Consider the following 20,373-nt stretch of genomic DNA (forward strand, 5'->3'; position numbering starts at 1 on the left):
TTAACAGCGCCACAGTGGGTCACGCCCATGTAGAACACATTTCAAAAAAAATTTAAAAATAGTTGTAGTCTTCGGAATTGAATAAATTATATATCTATTAAAAGGTAATAGTCTGCAGATTCAGAAAACGCAAAAAAGTAAAGATTGAACTTTTCATGATTTTGAGCCTTTCCGGAGCCCCTTAAAACCGGTTTGGACGAATTATTTTGTAACATTTTGGATAGTATCTGCCTTAGAGCCTTAATGGACCCTTCGCCACTGGATATGAGTATCTTTTGCAGAAAGTTTACGCATTCGCGTCGATGTCCAAAGTCTAAATACGCTTGGCGATCGATCCAGAGTTACTTATTCGTATCGCGCTGTCACAACAATTCGATCGTAGGAATTTCTACAACAAGTGGAGGAGGAACGCTGGCGTGCTGTTGGTAAGCACTAGATTGGTTGCCGATGTTCTGGATTAAACGCAAGCCTCACCCAGCGACCCGTCCATTCAGGCCAGAGGGCGCATTGTGGGACACGCCTCCGGGGGATGACGGCGTTAGGCTGGGTGGCGCCTTCAATGCTCTTCCATGTTATGCGCTTGCATCGCGTTACACGGTCCCTTCCTCTCATCTACATATTAATATAGCGCAACACAAACGCTATACACCACACACTACAGCCTTCCACCTCAGATTGTTGCGTGTCGTTGCGCATCCACATCATCACATATAGGTCTACCATAATTAACAGCGAACCCGGCACGGGTGAAAGTATACGATAGTAGAAGCAAAAACGTACCTGCAAACATGGAATCGCAAAAGAGCCATTTGCAAATTACTTGCGAATGTTTAGTTACGAGCCCAGTTAGCATAAAATGTATTTGACATATAAACTTTCCGATCACATTCCAAACTAACTGATATGAAATTTCACCCGTAACCCATGATTGGTGAATGTGGTACATGAACTATGGGACACCAGCACAGTTTGCTCCTGATGTATGACATCTAATATCAGAATGTGGTCTAAGATGAGTAGATCCTTTTACTCGAAACATTCATATTTTTCTGTTTGGGATCATATGAAAAGAGAAGTGTACAGCACTCCCGTTAATATGGTAGAAGAACAGGAGCAGCTAACTGCACAGTATGGGCAAGATGTAAATCCGCGGCTGTCTGAAGGAATTCTTAACTCACTGTAGAGGTGGCTGCAGTACTAAATTCAAACGCGAAGACGACACGTGGCAAAGAGATACACGAAAAACATTTAAAAACTGAGTGTTCCTCAGCGAGCAGTGGAGATATTCATCCACGAACTACTATGGGATATAAAAACAAATTAATGGACCGAGGACACAGACTGGAAGGAAAGCTGTACCTTCCGTATCAATGACTATTAAATAGTGGTTGGTGCACAGACGGTAGATGGACCAATCATCGTGTGTCGTACCTGGATAGCGCAAACGGTAAGAGCACTGCAACGAAAGGCAGTGTCCTGAGTTCGAGTCCCAGTGTGACGTACTGTTTTAATCTCGCAGAAAGTTTAGCACCAACGAATCTGTTCTCTGAATATCAAGAAATGAGACAAGATAGATACGGCAACCTATTGGAACCTGGGCAGATGACATGGAAAATTATAGCAGTAGTCAATCTCAGATGGAGGATGTTGATGATGATGACGATAATGATGATGTGATGTGTCTGTTAGTACGGAAATAGTACAACAATTCCCACTTTGCGTCACATTCCTAGCAGTGCTTTTGCTATTACAGAAAAAGATACATATGATGAAAATTACGTCATCACAAAAATTTCCAAACATATTGTGTCCCAAGGAAAGAGAATTTTAATTTCGCTTATTAATCAATAAAGTTGCCTCAATTTATTCAAAAACTATCTTTAAGCTTCGTTCCATTTATTTCCACGTAAAAATTGTGCCGACGTATCGATGGTCAAAAAAAATGGAACATCACATAGTTTAGAGGCTTATACCGTCATTATATGTATCAAAATGGAGTGTTCTTGAACGTACCCACACACGATGATGCTTGTCAGCCTATGATACCTGGATAGCTATCTGGCCGAAGCTTTCCACTAACAGTAAATTCATAACGTTGCTTATATTTGCTTTTTCTCACTACAGCATACGTTTACACCGATTGTTGATGCAGAAGTCTCTTGGAGCGTGGAGGCCAGCCACCGCAGAAAACACACGCCAGTGTTTATCCGACCTGCGTGATCGGCTCCTTCCCGCGCGTATTTATCCGCGCAAAACTCCTCTCTTGTTTACACTTAACACAGCTCCGTTTACCAGCATATGCAAACTAAATCTCACCCCCCGTGTTTTAGAAATGCTTCAAGTTTCCCGTTAATCGAGCTCAGATCCTCACTGGCAATCGTGGTCGTTTTGTAAATGCTTTACACTATATTCCCTCGCAAACGATCACGCTAAATCACGAGAAAGCCTTACTATACAGGGTGGTCAGAAACTGTCTGAAATGCTTGTGAGGATGTTGCAAGGGAAGTTGTGCTAACAAATAATTGTTAAGAAAAATTCGACACGTTGCGCCGTTTCCGAGTTATTTAGCACTGAACTTAGCCAGTCACATCGTTCCGTGCTTGAATTCAAACATTTCTACGCGCTACAAGGCAGTAATGCACAGACATCTGTGAGTCCGCAACTTACCACTTGTTCAAATGCATATTACCAATTAAAATGTGCCTTTTTCGGAAGTCCTGAATTGAAGCTAAGTGAGCAAAACTACGTCTCTTCGGTTTAAGGAAACCAAACGAAGAACAAGTTTGGTGACATTGTCTTTGGCAGGCTGCTTCAATTTGCGCGCGTGACGACCCGAGAGGCTGACTTCAATGCTATGTAATTCGGAAACTGCACAATGTATCGAACTGTTTTTCTTAACTATTATTTCTCAGCTCAACCTCCCCTGCAACATCATTACAAGCTGTTAGAATGTTTGTGGCCACCCTGTACACGAAAGTTATCCATTTCCCTACTCTAATGAAAATGGCACTCAGAAAGTGCACACCGACCTGTATTTGCATGCGGATAGGTGACACCACCCTTCGCAGAGGAACGGGGTGCTAAAAACACTGGTGCACAGGACGCGCACAATCTCTGACGCAGAGAGTATGCCCCATGAGCTGGAACACCTCGAAACTGTATTCCGGAAAAACGGGTACTCGGAATGGCAGATCAGATGTGCTCTCCTCCCCACCTCTACAGTACAGCGTCTGGAGACGGAAGAAGTCACGTAGGAAGAGACAGCCACTCCCTATATACCGCATACTGGCGCACTATCGGGGAAAATAGGACGAATATTGAGGAAACACCGAGTAGGAACTGCCTTTTGCCCACCCAATAAAATACGAGCATTACTGGGAAGTGTCAAAGACGATCTCGGTTTGCGGAAGGCCGGCATATACCAGATTTCGTGTCAATGTGGGAAGACTTATATTGGACAGACAGTTTGCACCATCGAAGATCGTTGCCGAGAACATCAGAGGTACACTCGACTTAGGTACCCCAACAAGTCGGCGGTCGCGGAGCACTGTTTGTCCGAAAATCACGAAATGAACTACCAACATACCAGGGTCTTGGCACAGACATCTAAATACTGTGACAGCATCGTTAGAGTGGCTATCGAAATTCGTACCAGGGACGGACTCGTCAACCGAAATTGCGGCTATAACCTCAGCAAGGCATGGGAATCAGCATTGAGTCTAATTAAAAAGACGCTCAGCAAAGAAAACGAACGGGCGACCAGGGCGGATGAGGCAGTTACACCGACGCCACCACAGACGCCGACGCCAGCGTCTCACCGACCGCCGACGCGCGGCCGCGGGCGCGGACCGCGGAGAGAACGCCTCGCAGAGGGAGGGGATTTAAGACGGTCGCCCGCCATCAGGAGCTCCCCCCCCCCCCCCTCCAGGTCGGCAATGACTTTGTGTCCGAGCCAGCCTTGGCTGATGTCTTTGCGCACAACTTCACACCGGTCAATGACCCCGTTGACCCCGACCATATCCGCCTGGTAACGGCACGCCTTCCACGACTCCTTGCCGTCCAGGACCCCGAGAACGAAATCACTCCCATCAACGAAGAGGAGGTTGAACTGCAATTGCGGTACCTCAAATCCAAGAAAGCTGGTGGCCCTGATAAGCTGACGAATGCCCTCCTCAAGCAGCTACCCCCAGCTTCTATTCCCATCCTGACGGCCACCTTCAACAACATCCTCAGAACCAGGCAATATCCCACTGCCTGGAAACATGCTGAAGTGGTCGCCATACCCAAGGCTGGGAAGGATCTTCGTTCCCCTGCCAACTACCGCCCCATCAGCCTCTTACCCGCCATCTCCAAGGTGTTCGAGAGACTGTACCTTAAACGACTGCTCATCCACATTGCCCGAGAACGAGTCCTCCCTGATGAGCAGTTTGGCTTCAGGCAGGGGCATGCAACCACCCACCAACTCCTGCGCCTTGTAGAAGAGGCACTGGACGCCATAGAACGTAGGGAGTACTTCGGGGCCATACTCCTCGACGTGCCCAGAGCGTTTGACTCGGTCTGGCATGAAGGGCTGCTCTACAAATTATTTTCCCTCGGATTTCTAGTGTCCCACGTACGGCTAATAGCCACATATCTGGAAGGTCGCACCTTCCATGTTAGGATCCCTGAAGGGAAATCTACACGACGACGCGTCAGGGCAGGAGTACGACAAGGCAGCGTACTTGGACCGCTACTCTACTCCCTCTTCACAGCCGACCTGCCCTCTGCACCGAGAGTACATTTAGCTCTCTACGCAGATGATACTGCACTCTTCTCTCGTTCTCGGAGTGCGGCAGGTCTTCAACAGCGGCTCCAGGGGGCTACAGATTCCCTAACCGATTGGGCTAGGATCTGGCGTCTGGCATTTAATCCATCCAAAACCCAAGCCCTTATCATCTGCCGACGCCACATTCCCATTCGGCTCCCTCAGGTAATGGTCCTTGGTACACCAGTCCCCTGGACTCGTACTGCGAAGTACCTGGGTGTTACCCTGGACCAGCGCCTTACCTGGCGCCCTCATATAGATGACGTGCGTCGTAAAGCGATGGGGCGGCTATGCCTGCTTTACCCTCTCATCAACCCAACCTCCTCTTTCCCCTCCCACCTTGCTGTTAGATTGTACACCTCCCTTATCCGCCCCATCCTTGAATATGCGGTGGTGGTGTGGGGCAATGCTGCCCCCACCCACCTCCGCCGACTCCAAACCGTCCAGAACCGGGCTCTCCGGCGTGCCCTCCACCTCCCTTTCGACTTCCCAACCCAAGAGCTCCACATCCTGGCCGAGGTGCCGCTCCTTCGTACCCGTATCCTCTCCGCAGCCAATTCTTTTTACCAACAAACCCGTCACTCTCCTAATCCCTTAATCCTTTCCTTGGGCACCCGTGTCCATCGTCTAGCCACCACTCGATGGCCTGACCTTTTGTTCCGCCCTCCATGATCTGCACTCATCAGTCACCACAATTCAGGTAGACTACCATCTCTCATATCATCGATTCATCTCCCCTAGTCATGTCATCCACCACCCATAGAATGCCACCCTCATCAGCCCCACACCCTCCCCACTATCATCCTAATCATGACAGGCTCTCCTTTTTCACCTCTTATCTGTCACTCTCACACTGCTTTCTCTTTCTTCCCACCCCACCTTACCACCTCAAGACTGTCTGCCACCGCCATCAAAAGATGCCGCCAAAAAGAAGAGGCCAGGAAAATGGCCTTTCGTTTTCTATCAACTTACGCTGTTCCTCCTCCTATCCTTTATTCTATCACTAATTATACTTAATCATGATTCTCGGCTAGCCAATGGGCCATTCGTCTTCCACCCACTTCTACTATCCCTTCTACTGTCCTGTCTTCTATTAAATAAAAAAAATGGCCAGTCAATTGGGCCATTCGTTTTCCAGATTCTTCCACTATCACTCTAACTATCCTTTCACCTATTAAAAAAAAAAAAAAAGCACAAAAGTCAAGCAAAAATTCCAACCGCCATGTCATCCCACACCAATCTTCAAGTAAGAAGGAGAAGCGTCTTAGTTACGCTAGTACTTCGCCAAATGCAGAGGGTACAATCCCTCAGTCTTGTGCGTCTGCCGTCATCAGGAGCTCAGTTCGTCAGCGCACCTGACGATGGCGACATGTCTGATCGCCGAAATATTGTGCCCGTTGGACACTATGGAGCGGCAGTACACCCGTGGACTGTTCGAGCAAGAAATACGCTGGGAGGAGAAACTGAAGAACCACATTTCTAATACTAGTTACGCCGCATACGAAAGATCTGACAGTCGACAGACAAATTTAGAGGTAACGTAATGCGTTCTGTCCAGAAGCTTTGCCGCAGCTAAGAGGCGACCGCGTACCCTAGGAAGCGCCGACATTTGAAGTGACTACCCTATATTTATCTACAGCCTCATTGCTGGCACGAAACATCTCGTTGACACGTTGGTTTACGTGATGCCTCTACAGGGTAAATCCAAACGCCATCGACAAAATTTTAATGTAGAAAATCACAATAATAAAAAAAATGATTTATTTAGTTTGTTAGGCCTTCGTTTCCGAGAAGACACCTTCTTCCAAATGGGATCCCAATTCGCTTTTTCCAGAGAGTAAGCAACTCCATCGCCTCCTTACTTAGCTTACATTTATCGAGAATCTCTCGCCCAGCGCAAGGTCCCAAGCGACTGGAAAAAAGCGCAGATAACTCCTGAACATAAAAAGTGCAGAAGAACGGACCGACAAAATTACAGACCAATATCCTTACCATTGGTTTGCTGCAAAATTGTTGAACATATTCTTCGTTCGAATTTAATTAATTTCCTTGCGACGGAAATGCTTCTGTCCATAAATCAGTACGGATTTTGAAAGCATCGCTCGTGTGAAATTCAGCTTGCCATTTTCTCGCATAACATCCTGCGAACCATGGGAAGAAGGACAAGAGGCAGATTCCTTATTTCTAGATTTCCGGAAAGCGTTCGACAGGGAACACCACTGCAGTGTTAGAGAAGACATGCGGATTAGGATACCAGATACGTCAATGGCTCGACAACTTCTTAAGTAATAGAACCCAGTACGTTGTCCTCAACGGCGAGTGTTCATCAGAGACAACCGTGTCGGTAGGAGTGCCACAGGGACGTATAATAGGGTTGGTCTTATTGCCTATGTACGTAAACGATCTGACAGACATAGCGGACAAAAATCTGCGGCTGTTTGCTGATGATACTGTGGTGCACTGGAAGGTATCATCGTTGAGTGACTGTAGGAGGATACAAGATGTCCTAAAAAAATGTCTAGTTGGTGTGTTGAATGGCAGCTTGCTGTAAATGTAGAAAAATGTAAGTTAATTCTGATGAGTAGGAAAATAAATCCTGCATTGTTCCAATACAGCATAAGCAGTGCACTGCTTGACACGGTCGGACCACATCTAGATGTGATGTTGCAAAGCGACATGAAATGGAACGATCACGTGGGAATGGTAGAAGGAAGGGCGAGATGTCCACTTCGGCAGGTTGGATCAACACGCCAGTATTACGGTAACGTTTCGCGAACTCAAGTGGAAAGTGCTAGAGGGAAGACGACGTTCTTTTTATGGAGCACTGTTGATAAAGTTTAGGAAATGGGCATCTGAAGCTGACTGCAGAATGGGTGTATATCCACTAACGCACATTTTGCGTAAGGGTCACGTAGAGAAGAGATGTAAGAAGGCAGAGAGACAGTCGTTTTGCCCCAGCTCTGTTTCTGAGTGGGTCGGGAAAGGATATGACTAACAGTGGCACAAGGTACCCTCCGCCAAACACCATGCGGTGGCTTGCGGACTATGTATGTAGATACAGATGGTTGGTTGGTTGTTTTGGGAAGGAGACCAGACAGCGTGGTCATCGGTCTCATCGGATTAGGGAAGGAAGTCGGCCGTGCCCTTTCAGAGGAACCATCCCGGCATTTGCCTGGAGTGATTTAGGGAAATCACGGAAAACCTAAATCAGGATGGCCGGACGCGGGATTGAACCGTCGTCCTCCCGAATGCGAGTCCAGTGTCTAACCACTGCGCCACCTCGCTCGGTGTGTAGATACAGATACAGGACGAAGTGATAAAACTGTAATACGCAACCACCAAAACGTACAACACAAAACGCAGAGCAATACAACAACCCTCAGATGCAGAAGGGCCGGCCGTTGTGGCAGAGCGGTTCTAGGCGCTTCAGTCCGGAACCGCGCGACCGCTAAGGTCGCAGGTTCGAATCCTGCCTCGGGCATGGACGTGTGTGATGTCCTTAGATTAGTTAGGTTTAAGTAGTTCTAGGAGACTGATGACCTCAGATGTTAAGTCCCATAGTGCCCAGACACATTTGAATAATTTTTTTTAGATGCAGAAGTACAGTGATGCGATTGCCGTTGCTGCGGGGAACAGCTCACCATAATACCGCTGCGCCGCTTTTCCATTGCATTCAGAGAACCCATTTACGTTGTGCACACCGGCCAGCTCTTCATCAGAACACCTCTCTATACTGCTGTGTATCACTGCCAACGTACACCTAACTCTACGGGAAACTCAAACCCCAGGCCGAACCGAGCAGTGTTATATTGGCAGTGAAGATTCTAATGAACATTACTGTTGTCAACTGCAGGTACTGTGAGTGAATGGAACATGTTTGAATCCAAACGTGACACACAGCTCATAACATCGATACCTGCAAAGTTATGCAGAGGTTTTCAGTGCAATGCAGAGATAAGGACAAATGGGGGTTAGAAATCTAAAGGAACGCAGTTAATATGTAGCGAGCCACTGGAGGCCACGGGCAACGCCATCTACGTTAGGAAGGGCTGTGCGGTGCCTGCGAACAGCCTGGTGGGAATACCAAGAGTAGTCACAACAACAGCAAACCACTAGTGTAATGCAGCATCGTTCTAGCTTCTGTATACGAAATGGTGCTCTTTTAGAATGTTTTTAATGTTATTTATGTGATGCACAGTCCAAATTTGTGTAACAGAAAAAATGCACCACAGATACTGTGTGACTGGATGTAAGGGACATTATCCAACAGGGCCGAAAGTGGGAGTTTTTGTATATCCAAAGGAAGAACACTTGTTAAAAAAAAATGGAAACGGGCTAAGCTAAGGGAAAATTTTATCAGTAAAACAAGAAATGAAAGTGATTTAAGTTCCTTTGCGATTAAACTACAGTATGAAGTTAATAATGTGAAGCATACCCTTAAATTTACACATACATAGGTACTTACTACACTCCTGGCCATTAAAATTTCCACTCCAAGAAGAAATGCAGATGATAAACGGATATTCATTGGACAAATATATTATACTAGACCTATGTGATTACATTTTCACGCAATTTGGGTGCATAGATACTGAGAAATCAGTACCCAGAACAACCACCTCTGGCCGTAATAACGGCCTTGACACGCCTGGACATTGAGTCAAACAGAGCTTGGATGGCGTGTACAGGTACAGCTGCCCATGCAGCTTCAACACGATACCACAGTTCATCAAGAGTAGTGACTGGCGTATTGTGACGAGCCAGTTGCTCGGCCACCATTGACCAGACGTTTTCAGTTGGTGAGAGATCTGGAGAATGTGCTGGCCAGGGCAGCAGTCGAACATTTTCCGTAACCAGAAAGGCCCGTACTGGACCTGCAACATGCGGTCGTGCATTATCCTGCTGAAATGTAGAGTTTCGCAGGGATCGAATGAAGGGTAGAGCCACGGGTCGTAACACATCCGAAATGTAACGTCCACTGTTCAAAGTGCCGTCAATGCGAACAAGAGGTGACCGAGACGTGTAACCAGTGGCACCCCATACCATCACGCCGGGTGATACGCCACTATGGCGATGACGAATACACGCTTCCAATGTGCGTTCACCGCGATGTCGCCAAACACGGATGCGACCATCATGATGCTGTAAACAGAACCTGGATTCATCCGAAAAAATGACGTTTTGCCATTCGTGCACCCAGGTTCGTCGTTGAGTACACCATCGCAGGCGCTCCTGTCTGTGATGAAGCGTCAAGGGTAACCGCAGCCATGGTCTCCGAGCTGATAGTCCATGCTGCTGGGAACATCGTCGAACTGTTCGTGCAGATGGTTGTCTTGCAAACGTCCCCATCTGTTGACTCAGGGATCGAGACGTGGCTGCAAGATCCGTTACAGCCATGCGGATAAGATGCCTGTCATCTCGACTGCTAGTGATACGAGGCCGTTGGGATCCAGCACGGTGCTCCGTATTACCCTCTTGAACCCACCGATTCCATATTCTGCTATCAGTCATTGGATCTCGACCAACGCGAGCAGTAATGTCGCGATACGATAAACTGCAATCGCGATAGGCTACAATCCGACCTTTATCAAAGTCGGAAACGTGATGGTTCGCATTCCTCCTCCTTACACGAGGCATCACAACAACGTTGCGGCAGGCATCGCCGGTCAACAGGTGTTTGTGTATAAGAAATCTGTGGGAAACTTTCCTCATGTCAACACGTTGTAGGTGTCGACACCGGTGCCAGCCTTGTGTGAATGCTCTGAAAATCTAATCATTTGCAAATCACAGCATCTTCTTCCTGTCGGTTAAATTTTGCGTCTGCACTACGTCATCTTCGTGGTGTAGCAATTTTAATGGCCAGTAGTGTATTTTACTGTTGGCAGTATTATTAACGTCATTAATAAATCTTAAATTTTGTAATGGGAGGTGAAAACTGAACATCGTGCGTGAAGGTTGCCCACTACTCTAGATAAATAGTATATAGGGATTTAATCCCAGTGGATCCTCAGTTCTGATTTTCCACGAATGTTTTAATACGTTGTGGTTGAATTCACAGAACTTGCAGAACACTAAACCTCAATTTCTTGTTTGGTTACGTGCATAACATTATGCCTGCAAATTTTTGCGTACAAAGTATTATTTTAGTTGTTTGCTTGCGCGAAGGTGAAGCCTGATTCGAAACATTTACATCCACATGGATACTCCGCAAAACACACTTAAGTGCCTGGCAGAGGGCATCACCGTGTGCTTTGGCCCGCTCCACGTAACGTGTGTAGACAAATCGTTTTTTCATTAATTTAGAGCACTACATATGTGGGTGTTATTACTATGTCAACCGAGCTGCTCGTAGAAATCTAAGGAGGCGTTGTGTTTAGCAGGTGCTGGATTAGTAGTTCAGCCGACTAACGGCAAGGTTATCGAATCTCAGTTGAAAGGAATGCAGAAAGAGTACAAATGGTTCAAATGGCTCTGAGCACTATAGGACTTAACATCTGTGGTCATCAGTCCCCTAGAACTTAGAACTACTTAAACTTAACTAACCTAAGGACATCACAAACATCCATGCCCGAGGCAGGATTCGAACCTGCGACCGTAGCGGTCATGCGGTTCCAGACTGAGGCGCCTAGAACCGCACGGCCACACCGGCCGGCAGAAAGAGTACATGTTTTCGTCTTGTTGCCAAGTTATTAGGGAAGGGGCTCTATTCTGATGTTTTATTCTGGTTGCCTGCTTTTTGAATAATGTGATTTGGGAAAGAACAGGTTACTTAACATGAAAGACCAGACACCTATGTAGTTAAGATAACTCAAGTAATAGTCGTAAATATCTACCAGAAATAGTTATAAAATATAATATTCAGCATTTACAAACATGAAATTTCCTAAAAAAGTACTATTTTAGACTAGTCCCTCACTAATATTAGTTTGTCATTATTACGAAATGGGTTTTCAGTATCAAAGTATGTAACATTTAATGTATTAAAATAGTGACGAATATCAGTATCAATATAATATTTAGAGAGAGAAAAGCGTTTCTAAAAGTGGCTACTAGTATAAACTCCTCTTTGGTAGACAAGACTTGTATGACACTGTTGGTAGGTGGGTTGCTCAGCTCTTAGGCCTTCTTAATCTAGGTGGCGGTGTCACGGGTCGCTTACATCAAAACATTCGGAAAATACCCCCGAATAACCTCCGAAATTTGTTTCTCCTTATATAACACTTCTCTACCGTCTGAGTACGATCGTTACCCGGAAGTGTTGGAATTACGTTAAGTTCTCCGCCATTTTTATTAATAAAAAATCGATTGCAGACATTCACTCTACTTTAATCGACTGCTTCAGATGGAAAGCTCTTTGTTCACCGCAACCTAAATCTTCAAGTAATAAAAGTTAGTCTTGGTTTTACCTCAAACATAAAACTGCTTGAAATTATCCATCTCTTCTCTCACCAGTCAGTTTTGTTATGTTTCCTGGATCAGCTCACATTGTGTGATCAAGTTTTCGCGTTAAGTTTCCTTTTTAGAAATTAACATTTATTGAAAGACTTTACCATCTCTTATTCATTGTGACGCAATCTGTTTGATAGGACTACCTTCCAAGATACAGCGTGTGTGTGTGTGTGTGTGTGTGTGTGTGTGTGTGTGTGTGTGTGTGTGCGCGTGCTCTTGGAACTGGCGGGCGCTCAATGGCGATAGCAAGGCATGAATTAATCTTTTCAAAGACCTTCTAATGAAACTGAACTCTCTCATTTGAAGCATGAGGTCAAAATATCTCGATTCGAATAACTAGTTTCACCTGAAATAGAGCATTTTAATTGACTTTAACTGCCGGCCGGAGTGGCCGAGCGGTTCTAGGCGCTTCAGTTTGTAACCGCGCGACCGCTACGGTCGCAGGTTCGAATCCTGCCTCGGGCATGGATGTGTGTGATGTCCTTAGGTTAGTTAGGTTTAAGTAGTTCTAAGTTCTAGGGGACTGATGACCTCCGATGTTAAGTCCCATAGTGCTCAGAGCCATTTTTTTGACTTTAACTCTAGATTACTAAACCCTCGTTAAATTTACAATTGCAGTTGGTACCATTTCGCGATTCCTGCCAATCTGGTATTGTCAGTGTGGGGTGAAAAACAGGGTATTTTGTAGTCAGCTTGTAATTAACTAGTGCATGAACTCTAACTTACGACTTCCTTTGAATAACATATGGCGTAGTGAAATTTACGATGGTTTAGGAACAATGTTACATTTTCCCCTCTTTAGTGTTCTAGGATTAATAAACACTAGTTAATTCAAAAATCACTAAAAATACATTGATAACTTTCAAAATATTTTATTCTTTTATAAAAACCGGTCCCACAATAGTACTCCCTTAATCAAACCCATTTCATCTTCATAACATCATTGAATTCAATTTTTCCTATTGTAATTTTTAGAATGTTTTAGAACTTCCATCCTCAAGTCAGCCGCGTTCAGACATATTATTACGTAAGATTCATACAGAATCAACAATCTGTAAAGGAGTCCTACTTTTTATTATGATGCACTGACTCTTGCACAAAACTGGCCTTCATCTCTATTTAAAAGTACGTAAAAAAATTGTGAACAAAAACAAACCTCTTACTTGTTATATAATGCCTTATTTGACAGTGTTAAAATAACGTCACAGATCACGGTTTCAAAACAAGCTGACTCATCTGACTTCAGGCAGTGGTTATCCCGTAAACAACAGGGGAGGCCGGAAGGTCGACACATGATGAGTGGCACGAAATACGGAACTGTATTTTCATTTTAAATACTTGTATGTTGGGAACAGCTACGGTAACTATATTTGTATTGGAACCAATACGTGATTCAAGCGTATGTTTTATTTGTGCTGGAAGTGAACAGAATAAACAAACATTTCATAAAATTTTTGTTTATTATACAAACGAAAACATCTCGTTAGCGTTCAAATGTAACAGTGGACCAGTACCTCTCCACAAAAATATATAAACAAAGATAAGCGGTTATATCGACGGAAGTTGTAGATTTGGGTAAGTGTAAAGGTGAATTCAAGGCGGCTACATTACTTGTCGAAAGTGAACATAGGTAGATATCACTACATGGAAGTGCCTGAGTAGTGTACAGGCAACTTTTGGAGTGAACACCGTGTTATCTATCCAGGCGCTTCGTTGTGACGCTAAAATCTCGGAAACGTGAGCCCGCATCTCGTGGTCGTGCGGTAGCGTTCTCGCTTCCCACGCCCGGGTTCCCGGGTTCGATTCCCAGCGGGGTCAGGGATTTTCTCTGCCTCGTGATGGCTGGGTGTTGTGTGCTGTCCTTAGGTTAGTTAGGTTTAAGTAGTTCTAAGTTCTAGGGGACTTATGACCACAGCAGTTGAGTCCCATAGTGCTCAGAGCCATTTGAACCATTCGGAAATGCTACAACGGCTGCCGCAGTGCGCGCACAAGTGTCTACGCAACTTTGTTCTCTTCCCGTTTATTTTTTGTTTCGATGATACGATGGAGGGGGGGAAGGCGTCTTCAGTCTTTTAACCGCTCTGATGTCGCTCATAATTACTTCTCCTGTGCCAGAGTAGCAGTGAGATTCCCGTTTACTATAGTTTAGAAAAAAGTCTTCTGGATGTAACAGTAACTTCAAGTGTGCCCAGGGAAGTGTTTTTGGATGATTGCTGTTCATGTATCTTAATGACCTGACAGGCAATATAAATAGTAACCTTAGACTTCTGGCAGGTGACACAGTTATCTATAGTGAAGTACTGTCTGAAAAAATTCAGATGTTAATAAGATTTCAAATTTGGTAATTCCCTCCTTTGTTCATAAACGCTGCCCTGGGCTCTTCACAAAACGAAAAAACGTAATATCCTATGACTATAATATCAATGAGACAAAGTTCGAAAAGATCAATTCATACAAATAACCTGGGTGTAATGATTCGTAGCGATACGAAATGGAACGTTGACATATGCTCAGTTTCATCTAAATAGGGTGACAGACTTCGGTTTAATGGTAGAATACGAGGGTTGACTGAAAAGTAATGCCTCCACCTTCGTAACTCTTCAACAGTTGGCAGCATTGGTATGCGGCAGGTACTGGCTTGTTCCCTAGCCTATTCTCTACAGCTCCATTTGGCGGGAATCCTTAGTATTGAAAGGTTGTTGCAGTGTATAGCATGGAACCCTGGGTAGACGGTCGGTCAATGCGATTTAAGCAACGTGCAGCCATTGTATTATTGACAGCAGAAGGTGTCACCCCAAAGAAGATTCGTCAGAGAATGGAAGCAGTTTATGGTGATTGTGTTGATGTGAGTGCTGTGCGTCGTTGAGCGATTAGTTTAAAAGAAGTTGAGGCGGGAAAATCTGACCTGCGTGACACACAAAGAGTTGGACGTCCTGTGACAGCAACAACCGAGTTTCACAAGTAAAATGTTGACAGACTGATTCAGGACGATCGTCGTATCGCCCATAGAGGAACTGCAAGCACAATCGGCAGTTCACAAGAACGAGTGGCTCCCATTATTGCCTTGCTTGGCTATCGGAAGATCTGTGCATGATGGGTACCCCGGATGCTGACTCCTGAAATGAAAGCGCACAGTCTTGAAATTTGCCAGGAACTCCTCTCCCGTTACGAGAATAAAGGTGACGCCTTTCTCCATTCAATTGTGACGGGAGACGAAACGTGGGTACACCGTTACGACCCGAAGACGAAATGTCAGTCTATGGAATATCGACACGAAGACTCGCGCCAGAAAAAGAAATTCAAGACGCAGCCCTCAGCTGGAAAAATCATGGCCACAGTGTTCTGGGACGCAGATGGTGTCATCCATGTTGATTTCCTTGATCGTGGAACAACAATAAATTCAGAGTGTTACATCACAACGCTGGGAACTCTGAAACGTGGCTAACAACAGTCGAAAGGAAAAGGGAAATGTTTTCCTGCAGTATGACAATGCCAGACCACACACTTCACGTGCCACCAAGGCAGAACTTCAGAGACTGAATTTCACCACCGTACGGTATCCTCCATACAGTCCAGAGTTAGCACCGTCTGACTTCTACCTCTTCCCGATAATGAAAGACGATCTGCAGGGACATCATTATGCTTCTGATGAAGACGTTGAGAGAACTGTGAGACTGTGGTTGCGGAAACATTGTGTCGACTTCTTCCCTGACGGCTTCAGAAAACCTGTTCATCGTTGGCAGATATGTATCCAGTTGGCTGGTGACTACGTGGAAAAGTGAATATTGGTAATTAAAGATCACATTCTAAGGATTATTTCTGCGTTTGATTTATTAAAATCTTCCCATCCAAACCCAACTAACGAAGGTGGAGGCATTACTTTTCATTCAACCCTCGTACTACGGAAATGCAGTCATTCCACAGAGGAGACTGCTTACGAAACACTCGTGCGTCCCATCCTAGAATATGCTCAAGTTTGTGAGACCAGCGCTAAATAGGACTAACAGGGGATATCGAACGTATAAGAAGACGGTCAGCACGAAAGTTAGCAGTTTTTTTCTTTTTCTTTTTTTTACCCACGCAGATGCTGAAGATACTGAACTGGCACACTCTTGAAGATACGCCGAAACTATACCGGAAAGCCAACTTACAAAGCGTCGAGAGAAGTGAGGAATCTAGGAAGGTAGTACAATCCCAATTCCGACGAATTGGTCGTGTATGGATCGCGGAGATTAGCGTAGTTACAGTGCACCAAGAGGCTTGTAAGCAAGCTTTCTTCCCGCGCTTCATGCGTGAATGAAACGGAAAAAAGCCCTAGTAACTGGTACAACAGAAATCCCCTCTACCACGCGAGTCTCAGTTTGCTGAATATATAGAGATGTAGACGTAGAGACTGTGGTACACTGCCTCTCATGAGGAAAATTGATCCCATCGAACTGCACGCAACAAGTGCCTTACGATGCAGCAGTATAAGTGAAACAGGCAGCAGAGGGAACTGCAAAAGGACTTACCAGCGCACGGCAAGCAGCGTCGTTGGGTTGGCGACGTACTCACACTCCAGAGTAATATCAGAGCTCTCGTTGACGGTAATGTTGTCCGGTTTCACTGTCACGATGGGAGGATCTGCAACATCACAAAGCGACACTGTTAATTACTGTACACGTCAAAACTTGGAGATATAACTTTGACAAGCAGCATACGCAAGAGTGTCTGTGTTGAGCAGAGTTAGAAGACAAGAGCGCTAAGTTCATCGCGAGCCAGGGAGAAGTCTGGTCAGTGTCTTCCTCTAACAGCGCCAATAAAATACACCGCTACAAAAACAATTGTACTAACTAGTGGGTACATGAGCTCCAGTGATTATGCTGTATCTAGAATTTTCAGAGTGAACATCAGGATACGAGTGCGGTAGCGCAATACCGGATTCATATTCGAAGGAAGGAAGAAAGATTAGGGTGGTTAGGGTTCAATGTCCCATCGATGGCACAGGCTCGGATTGATTCCTTGGAAAGGAACCACCCCGGCTTTTCCCTTAAGCGATGTAGGAAAATCACAGAAAACCTATCTGTAAATGGACAGACAGGGATTTGAACCGCAGTCCACTCAAATACGACTCCATTGCCTACCTACTGCGCTACCTTGCTCAGTAATTAATATTCGAAAGGAGAATTGTTCAGGTCCCTTTAGGCATTTATTTTTTGGTTGTTCGAGACTTCCCTTTACCACTTCAAGCAAATGTCGCGATGCAACCACCAATAATGCTATAGCCGATGTCTTGCTCTGTTTCTTGCCCAGCTATGGGATTTCCCCGTCTTTAATGTCCTCGGTGGCACTAGGACGTATAGGAATTTAAGCTTAGGATTTTAGCAATTACTTAGAAAAGAAATGCATTATGGCATAAGTCAGTTATGCGTTTCCGTCAGGAGGACGTCCTTTTATTGTCCGACCGATTCCTGAGTACTGTGACAGGTTATAGGAATTTCAAATTAGTAATGGAAAAATATGAGTTTGGGACTGTTGCTCTCATTCGGAATTTTAAATATTACCACCACATCATTTCACACGATTATGTCATTTACATAGCTGCTAAATAAGACTATAGCTGTAACTAACTCTAAGCTTTGCCTTTGGTGGCTGTTCTAATTTCAGGCGCTTTTTTTGGCCTTGATCCACGCACACGTCTGGTAGTAACTGCAGACTCCGAAACGAAGGACTGTCGTTAAACGTTTAAATATTACGAACATTACTTTGTCAATAAAACTATTAAGAAATAAACATATAGAGGTGACATCAAAAAAAAAAAAAATGAAAACCAGGTCACTAATTGTGGCCATTTTATGGCAATGGACAACCCGTCATCCTGCGACACCCTGAAGACGCAAATCTGCAACAAAGACCACTGAGTTGTGACCTCCAAAAGCTAACAGTGATTATTACGAACTGCTGGTTTTTCTATTCAGAAGGAAGTAAAATACACGTAGAACTATTAGAGGAAAAAGATGATTCTTCCCTCATAGTTGGCTCCCAAAGTAACAAAATATATAGAAAAAATATTATATTGAGCTTATTAACAATTATATCGTGTATTGCATGGCTAGCTGAACTTTTCGAATAAATATATTCACAAGTAGCTGCACCTCGCGTGCGTTGTTGTCCATGTTTATTTATTAGCAATGTGTTTAGAGCTCTGTTGAACATATCTGGATATCCAATAGGTATAGTAAAACTTTCATCAGTATTTATACTAACGAAAATGCTGCAGCTAAATTAACATAATAAATAGCAATTAAGTGTTTTGTATGCCTTGTTGATACCTGAAGATTGGATCAGCGCTTCGAAACGCACCTCTAAAAACCTATCGTGAAGAATAACTAACTAGCGTTCCGACCGGTATCGGAAGATGTACGTAATGAGGATTACGACGCAGTCTTCAAAACTACGATTGTATGAATTATCATCATCCACAACATCAGGGATTAAACCAACTCTGGTTTGTTCCAGCCTCTAGTATTTTGCTCTGTCCATCTTTCGGCCGGCCGATCTTCATTCTTCCTCGTTTTAACTACGTATTCAGCAGTGATATCGGTGTCATCCTTTGTTGCATTCTTGTCACATGCTCCCTCCATTTGTTGCTGTTTTTCACGATTACTTCATTCATCTTAAATATATTTAATTACGTTCTGTTATCTTTATTTCTCATCTTATCATGCAAATTGAAGCAAGTGTCACCTCTCAGAAATCTCATTTATCCACTTTCGATAATTTACTAAAGGTTCAATATATACAGCCATACAACGTTTGTACTGCCATTACATAGTATAGTTCAGCAGTATACCTTTTCTGGTGCTTTTGAAGTTCCGTTTGATTGTGCCACGTAGATACAGTAACTTGTGACGTAACTTTTCAGGCTTTCCCGGCGGATCTGTTGCAAATACACTTTTCGGGTTTGCCGCAGGATAACATCGTGCAAGTCCCACAATGTTTCGGCTCCCAGTAGAGATCATTAGGAGCGCCGTTTCCACTCTACTGTGTATGCGCAATTCCTGCCCCACGAGCGGCATCACCAGTCGCATCTTGCGGAAGAGACGTCAGCATCTACCACCACTCGAGATGTCCAACGGTTGTGCGCATGAAATATTGTAGGACTTGCACAATGTTACTCGGCGACAAACCCGAGAATTGTATTTGCACTGCAATTTCTGTTCATTCACTTCATTATTTGATGGAAGTAATATCACATACAAGATAAAAAGTGATAGACTGATGACCATAGATGTTAAGTCCCATAGTGCTCAGAGCCATTTGCTCAATGATAGTTAACGTGCACTTGAGAGGTGGCATGAGCCCCCTCTCATATTTCTATCTTACGATTCTCCTCTTTAATTGCTTGCGGTGGAAAGTCGCTATTCCTTCACACGCGGACTTCCCACGCAGCGTCTCTCGTCACCCGGGTGGTCCGGTGACAGGCGGGCTTCGCTGATCTGGAAAGGGTTAAGCCGACGGGTGTGAGGAAGTCGAGTGAATGCTTTGCAGACGCCGACATTGTCAAAAGACACGCCCGGAGGGGTCTGAAGTAGCGGCTGGGCTAGAGGTTCCGTTACTTCGCAGAATCTTAGCGAAAACACTTTCTGGCGGGCTAACAGCGAGGCGTGGGAATGACTTGTGTACCCAGGCAGTTGTGGCGGGAAAATTCCCGTGCTTTCTGCAAAATAGTAACTGTGATTGGCTTGCTCAGGGCATAGCTCCGTGACGTAGCAATATCAGCGCAGAAATTGGCGCCAAGAATCTCCATTGGTGGAATGGTAGTGCTCCGGCAATAGAGTGGAATTTTCCGCCGGTTTTCGAGTTGCTGATTGGAACGTATAACCACGGCCACTGTCGTGGGGGCGGGAATGTTGTGTGTTCGGCCTGTACGGGTGCTCTAGGTAGTCGGCTCTCGCCTTTCGGTCGAGGACGTCGAAGCAACCAGCCATCGCCTCCGGTACGCCAGATCGTGTTCTGGCAGTTAAGAAGACAGTTTGGTAATGTATGTCCGCAGCACCGGCAGATAGGGATTTTCCTAGGTGATAATCAGAGCTCAGCAGAGCGCGCCTGTTCGTCTTTTTCTAACTTTGTTCTGTCTT

General features: G+C 45.0%; 1 protein-coding gene across 11 annotated transcripts in view; it reads right to left on the bottom strand.

Moving 5' to 3' along the window:
* The window catches only part of LOC126262390 (hemicentin-1), a 1,144,740-nt gene that overhangs the window by 300,298 nt on the left and 824,069 nt on the right, over window positions 1-20,373 (bottom strand). For all 11 annotated transcript variants that reach the window (XR_007546725.1, XR_007546724.1, XR_007546726.1 and 8 more), the window contains exon 7: window positions 16,765-16,876. Coding sequence is in view for 5 of the 11 variants with exons in the window: in XM_049958994.1 (XP_049814951.1) it covers window positions 16,765-16,876 (112 nt within the window). In the remaining 6 variants the exon portion in view is untranslated. The remainder of the gene's footprint in view (window positions 1-16,764; window positions 16,877-20,373) is intronic.

Source organism: Schistocerca nitens, chromosome 6 (assembly GCF_023898315.1).
Source record: "Schistocerca nitens isolate TAMUIC-IGC-003100 chromosome 6, iqSchNite1.1, whole genome shotgun sequence".
Lineage (NCBI taxonomy): Eukaryota > Metazoa > Arthropoda > Insecta > Orthoptera > Acrididae > Schistocerca > Schistocerca nitens.